This window comes from Coregonus lavaretus (assembly GCF_964263955.1).
Source record: "Coregonus lavaretus genome assembly, chromosome: 6".
NCBI lineage: Eukaryota > Metazoa > Chordata > Actinopteri > Salmoniformes > Salmonidae > Coregonus > Coregonus lavaretus.
In genome coordinates, this window is record NC_139993.1 from 23290931 (window position 1) to 23298431 (window position 7501).

Below are 7501 nucleotides of genomic sequence, written 5' to 3' on the forward strand. Positions count from 1 at the left end.
ACAATTTAAAATCAAAGTGGTGCTAAATATGCTAGTTTTGTTTCTCTTAACTGTCATTAAGATCTCAGACTTGTTTGTTGTAAAATAAGTAACATTCTAAACTGAACGAATATAATCTAACACAAAAATAAAATGTGCCTCTTGCATGCTTTCAATAAATAGAAGTGTAACAAATTATTGCACTTGAATCTGATGATGGTGAGCGATGATGATATCCACAATTGAAGAGAATTTCCAATGACTGATACTTCGTAGCTTTGATTCATAGGGTAAAATGACATCGTGGCGGGAAAATAAGGACTATTTATGCACACGTCATATGACAAAATAAATCTACCATTAACCGATTCGGAAACATACTGCTTGTGCAAAATATCACATAAGATGCAAACGATGGTAGTTAGCAGCATATTGACAAGTTCGTAAAATAGACACGGTCACTGTACAAATCATTCTTTGGATCTGTAACACCCATTTTATTCATCCGCGACAACCTACGATTTGCTATGAAGTTCAACCTAACAACGACTGCGCGGAGTGATTTATTTAAGGACTACACCCAGCGCTGCCGGATTGCAGTGGCTTCTCTTCTCTGCCCATTCCCAGAAGAAAGCGGGGTCGTGACGAAACTGGGGAATTGTCGGAGATCCCAGAATTACCGAAAATACAGCTTACAGAAACCTCGGTGTTGCTCGAGAGTACCCGTCAAATATATATTTTTAAAGATTTTCCATATTTGAACTAATACGCAAGTATGTCCTGGCAAGGCTACGTGGATAACCTGATGGCCGATGGAAGCTGCCAGGACTCCGCCATTGTTGGGTACACGGACGCCAAATATGTCTGGGCATCGTTTCCCGGTGGTACATTTGTTAACATAACGGTAAGGACATAATCAAATAATTAGTCTTATCTACAAACACAGGGAAATGCCGGTATTTTAGGCTGTTAGTTAATTTAATATGGGAATAAGGCCTTGCCTAATGGGGAAGCCCTAGACGGAATGGAATGATAAGGTAACGTTAGGCTCAAGGCAGGCATTGAGTGTTGGCTAAACTAGCGAGCTAGTTAGCACACATGGTATTCGGTGTTCTCCGGTACAGCTATAGACTTTTGCACATGTTTATTTGAAATGTAAGTGCATAGGCTCAGAACCACAACTACATTCAAGTTCAAGATGTCATGGTGTTACGCTACGTCTAAAGCGTTCCTTTTGAGTTTGTTAAACATTGACTGTTCAACATGAAAGTGTAGGAGGTAACAGTTAGTCCGCTTCTGGCTAACACGTTTAGTTAGCCTGGCTAATGTGTTGATAACTATCTGGCATCAACTAGAACTTGCAAATGAAACATTAAAACCGTGCTTTCAGAAACTTGATACCGCATATGGGAAAGTTAAATGGAGACCGGTTTCCCGACATGTAGCGTTTACCGTTATGTCTAGCCGGCAATGCGGGCGTTGGGAGGGGTGACGTGAGCGAAAAATGGCATAAATCAGGCCTGTCATTAACCAAAATTGGTGGCTCATTACGCTGCATGCATATGTTACATGCACAATTTGCTTTGTACACTCCGCGGTATTCGCAGATACATTTGTGAATCAAGTCCTCGCTCCCGCACCTTTTGATTTCCCAAGATGGCGCCTCCACTCTGCATTTATTCTTTTTTTCCTCTCCTGTCTACGCAATTTAATCGGATGTGAACCTGAATTGGATGCACCAGCTCGAGTCAAATTGGTTGTACAATAGTATACCATCCAATTGGCCTGCAGGTTTATTTTACATATTGCATCAGTCTAGTCATTCGTGGGACCTCCATTTTGTTAGCTAGCAAGCAAGCATCGAAATCAACTATTTAGCTAGGGTTGCTTGTGTTGTCAAAACCAGTTTAAAGCGTGTCAATTCATGCGCGTGCAGAACAATTATTCGATAGTGTTTGCATCAGGCGCGTAGTTGGCTACATGTTAGCGCGATAACAAACACGCATGTTTTAGCTAACTATCTTTCTAGTGTGGGACTGCGACAGGATATTATTCATAATCTGATTAAATAGTGATCCCAGTATCATAATGGCCGTGCGAACATTGGAGGTTATTTCAGTCAGATGCTTCCTTGTCAGTATTCTAGCTAGCTACTTTGGTTTTGCTAAGCTAGGGTTAAACATCTAACCATTAGCTGTTTGTTACCAATTTCTGGGCACATTCTCATAGCTGTGACATGAATAAATTGGCAGTTACTCTGCTAGGCTTATAGTCAAATGTTACAGGTTGTAGGCAAGCTGTGAAGTCAGTTGTCCTGCTGTATTGCCTTTATGGACAGCCTTACTCTGGCTTGAACTAGCCTCTAACGTTAGCGTTCTAGAGACTTCCACGAGGAGGCCAGCTTCTAGCTTTGCCAAGGCGTTATGGCATAGCTGACTAGCTGGCCACATTTGTCTTTTTTTTCGAAAGGAAAGGGACTGTTGTATGATTGTGCAATTTCTGTATGAGGGCCATGCCTTTTTGTTCTCAATCATTTTAATTTGGAACCTGAGAATAAACCAGTCTGCTTTCATTGAATAATTGTATGGGCATGAACCTTATTTTATACGAAATCTGACTAGCTAGGCATCAGCTCCTGACCATGACAGCCAAGCAATGCCTATGTATTGCAAAAACCAAATTGAACTGAATATTGGATCATATTTAATTTGTACACTGAACACATGAGTTTAAAGGGTGCAATCAATGGTCTATAGAGTTGAATGTGGACACTGGCCTATGAAAGCCGAGATGGGTTATACTTAATCTCTATATCACACAGTACCCTAAACTATTTTTCAGCGTTTGTTCCTTTCTGCCTGGTAGGACAAATGTGAACTGCAATACTTCTTAAATTGCCTAGTTACCCCAACAGTGATTACATTTCCCCCCCATTTATTTAAAAATAATTCTGACTGCCAAATAATGCTCCCTCTGAAGTTTTTTGAATTTTCATACATCTTTGAGTCTTGCTGTTTTAGACATTGGAGAGTGTTGGAGAGAAGAATCAAGCTGTCACATTTTCTATTATGTTATCAGTAGTGTAATGACAAATGTAATTTTTATGCATATGAAATTGAATGACTTTCAAACTTCACATGCTTGACATTTGTCCCTCAATCTCATCTGTAGGTTGAAGAAATCGACGTCATAGTAGGAAAGGACCGAGAAGCTTTCTTCTGCGGCGGGCTGACCCTAGGCCAAAAGAAGTGCTCCGTCATCAGAGACAGCCTCCACTCTGATGGGGACTGGACAATGGACATCAGGACAAAGAGTCAAGGAGGAGAGCCCACATACAACGTTTCCATAGGCAAAGCCGGCAAAGGTAATGTCTGTCCCATTTCTTCACTGCTCACTCAAACATTTAAGGCTATATGTAGTGCAGAGGTTTAGTTTGGTTGTAATTATAGTTTGCTGTGCATGTACAATATACTGGTATTCACCTTTCCTCAATATATTATTTATTTGTTAAGGGACAGATACAATTAAATCTGACACATTATATCAACAAATGCATTGCACCGTCATGCGTTAGCTTATGCTAATTTGCAGCATCAGTCCCTAGATGGGGGTTTTAAAATAGTAGAAAGGGATATAATACAATTGAAAAGTTTATTGTAATCTAATTGATAGATTGATGTAGTTATGTTATTCCACTCAAATGCCTTTTTGGTATTTGTTTCATTAGTCCACTGTTGATACGGTCTTAAATGTTTTGCATGTCAGCAATCAAGTGTAAGATGTAGAACTTTGAAAATGCAGATTGACACTCTCTGTATTTTGAAAGTTCTGTATCCTAAACTTGATTACTGACATTCCAAACAGTGGACTAATGAAACATGTATCAACATGTTTTTTGAATGTAATTTTCCTTTTAAGCACAGACAGAACCTCAATGATTTTATTATCTCAACTATTATGTATGGGAAAAGAGGGTTCAGTATAATGGACTTCAAAGTTCAATTTCAAGTATTTTTCAGGTTGAAGCCAATCAAGTACCAATACCAATGTTTTAAAGAAGAGGTGTTCGTTTTGCATCAGATCTGATTCAGGGACAATATTTGAACAACTGCTAGCCAGCCAAATGATCCACCAAAATCTTGTTGGGCCACCCAATTGAAGGGGAGATGCCCTGCCATTTGAAAGACAAGATGCCTGTGAGTTGTGCCAATGTTCATTTTGCCTTTATGGTCCCTATTCTCCTACGTCCCTAGCAGCTTTAAGTCCATGACACTCCTACTTGCAATACACAGGTGGGAGGATTTCTGTCACAGGGCAAGCTGGGCAACCTTTTCTGGGTTCACTCTTCTGGTCTTCCTCCTAATCGAATCCACCTTGAATTGCATGCCTATCCCTCTGTAATTGATGCACTTTTCCCCTCACATCAACTCTTAAGTGTCAATTTCAGGTTATTCCCCATCACATGTTAAGCGTAGTCCCTGCCAATTTAGGCATTTCCTCTCTGATAGGATTTTGCTGCTGTTCATATGTATTGAGGAGAGGTACTACAAGCATGCCGACTCTGCATGTGTACTGCATTAGTGTTGGTGGTAGTGAGTGAAGCATTCACTTTCCTATTCCTCCCTGCTGCTGGCATGTCATGTAGGCTCCTATAGCTAAGTAGTGGATAAAGTAAAGGGTAGGCTTAGACCAGTGTTTTGTTTCTGATTTACAGAACTTGTCATTGCCACCTTTTACACCATTTTAGAATGGAGCAATTGGTGCGGTTGTCATAGCTTCAGAGTGTAAAAAAGCAATTTATGGGCTTTGTTAACATAAGGGGACGATTCAGACATTCCTCCTCTTATTTCAGAAGAGTAGGATAGATGGGGGTTTGCCTATTTTACTGTAGGCTAATGGGCTTTCTTGAATCATCAGCACTATTGCATAATTTTAGTGACAGCTTTCTCCCAGTCCAAGGGCAGCAGCCATAATAAGAAAATGAATGCTTGCATATTGGCCATGGGTGGGGCCTCTGGTGAGCTTCCTATGTCTTCCTTCATACTAACCCGCCCTGTTACCTTCTCGTTTCGATTTGACAATTTCTTTAACATTAAATGATCTAACTTCACATTTTCTCAATTTCCCTTCTGTCTCTTTTCTTTCAGTCTTGGTTCTTGTATTGGGCAAAGAAGGGGTCCATGGAGGCGGATTGAATAAGAAGGCATACTCAATGGCAAAATACTTAAGGGATTCAGGGTTCTAGTTTCGTCTCGACTTGGCCTAAGTGTAGTAGTTGAGGAGAGAACTAAAGGGAAAAACACACACAAAAAAACTTTAAAAAGAAAAGAGAAATTGCTTTTAAGATTTCCCTTCAAGCAGTCCTATTTAAAATTACAATTAGTCCTGGAAGCGTTATTGGCACTGCAGGGTCACATGGTTAAGACCCTGACGTCAACAATGTAGCCCCACGTTTAGCGGGGAAAAGTGGTTTCTTATCCCCCCCCCACCATGTCTGTTCATTTCTGTTCTTGTTTTTTTTCTTGTGTACTCCAGCATTGGTTTTAGTCATGGGAAAGGAAGGTGTCCATGGAGGGCAGCTCAACAAGAAAGCGTATACAATGGCTGACTACCTGAGGAAGTCTGGATACTAAAGCAGCCTCTGCCCAGCCACCTAGCAGCTCACCCTTACCACCCTCTTGCGTTTCACAGTACTTCCAGTTGGTAGTTGCTTTTTTTTCTTCTCCCTCCCCCCTCTGCCCCCTCCCATTTTTTTGTTCCATTTTTTTTTTTTTTATCCCCTTTTCTCTTGTCCTTTCCAGTCATCTTTATGCATTCACACTGTGTACTCTATCCCATTCTAGCACTACTGTTGCACCATAGTTAAAGATGAGCATGTTGTTAACAGGACATTGTGACAAATCTGTACTTATAAAGACCTGCACCATTCTAGCCAATTCTCAGTGAAAACTCTAAAGTGAAGGAAACCTAAATTAAACTGAGATTTCATATGATGGTGCCCGGTAGTTCAGACCGTTGAGCAGCTGATGCCTTTTGGAGCACTTGAGCGGTAATCAAGCTCATATTGTCTTCCTTTTCTAGAGCATGTCTGGGAGGGGAAACTGCATGCATATCTTTGAGCCTACTGAAATACTGTCGTTCCGTCTCTCACGTGCCCCGTAACTCCTGCCAAATGTCCGTTCCTCCTTCCCTCCCTCTTTCCCATCCTGTTTGTTCATAGGAGGTGACACTCCATCAGTACTCAGGAGGCATACTCCTTCAACCACTACACCTTAAAGTCCTCCGTAGCCCCTCTCCCAGATGGGGGTTTTAAGGGGGGGGGGCCCCCTATCTGTTTTGGTATTGATTGAATCAAATGGAAAAATCAGTATTGATGCAGGTAGAATCTCCTCCCACGCCCTCTTCATGACTACATGAACCCCATCATGGACATTCCATCGTTGCAATGGCTCAGGCACTTAAACTATTGTTTGCCAGCTCCTGTAATATATTTTTTATTTTTAAGGCTGCCATTTTGGACAGTAGATATCCCTGCATAACGATCTGGAGTGTGTCCAGTTAGAATTTTTCATAGGACCAACTTTTGTTGCAGCTTGGGTGTTTTATACAGTTGCTCTAGCTAAATCATTGTGAAGGATGACTGCTAGCCTCATCTTTCTGCTGAAGGCAAAACAATACTACTATAAAACCACACTATCACATGACACCAGATAAATCTGCGGGGGGGGGTTGTTTTTTTTTATTTTTTTTATATATAAATAAAAGAAATGAATTACTGCATTTGTAAACCCATGCTGTGTAAAGAAACAAAACTGTGGAATAAATTGCCTTGTTCTCTAGTCATCAACTAAGATGTGGTATCAAACTGTTCAAGCCCGGTACTTGATGTAATCTCCAATTGAAAATAACTTACAGTAGAAATGACACTCAATTTAATGGGAGATGGGATTGGTTGGAATAAGAACACTTTGGTTGTCTTGTGGAAACCTAAAATAAAAAACATGGGTATCTGTGCCATAATGTAGAGATCTGGATTTTAACTGCTGCTCAGTAAGGGGTCATTTCATTGGCACTTCTTTTTAGGGATGTTTTAGCATCTGCTCCAATGTTCAGGCCTTGTGGGATATGTGTACTAAGTAAAATCTTATTTGCTCATTTTTGTTTTTTCCCCTACACCTCTTTCTTACACCTGGGATAGTCTCTAACACATCTGATTTCATATGCATAAACCAAGAAATGCCATAAATTGATTTATCACCTTGTTTACAGACCGATCAAATAAATTTATTCCAACCAGATCGGTTGTGTGTGCTTTCTTGCTTTTCAAGTTGAAATGTACTCTGCTTTGTAGGAAATTGTTTCTGAGCCAGAGTTTTTATTAAACTGGAATAGGTCAGGAGGTTCTCCTACTATCCTGGCCTGGAGATAAATAGTTCAACTGGGATGCTCTTTGTTAATCTTTAAAGGTATGTTGCCGGTAAACATGGTGGAAATGTTCCTTTTGTAGAAAGGTGCAAGGATG

At 40.5% G+C, this 7501-nt stretch overlaps 1 protein-coding gene across 1 annotated transcript; it reads left to right on the top strand.

Annotated features, from left to right (window-relative positions):
• Positions 1 to 588: 588 nt before the first annotated feature.
• On the top strand, positions 589 to 7277 carry LOC311131245 (profilin-2-like). Its single transcript, XM_084164106.1, has 3 exons — positions 589 to 883; positions 3151 to 3343; positions 5515 to 7277. Exons 1-3 carry the CDS (start codon positions 755 to 757, stop codon positions 5610 to 5612), a joined length of 420 nt encoding a protein of 139 aa, XP_084020232.1. The 5' UTR covers positions 589 to 754; the 3' UTR covers positions 5613 to 7277.
• The last annotated feature ends 224 nt before the right edge of the window (positions 7278 to 7501 follow it).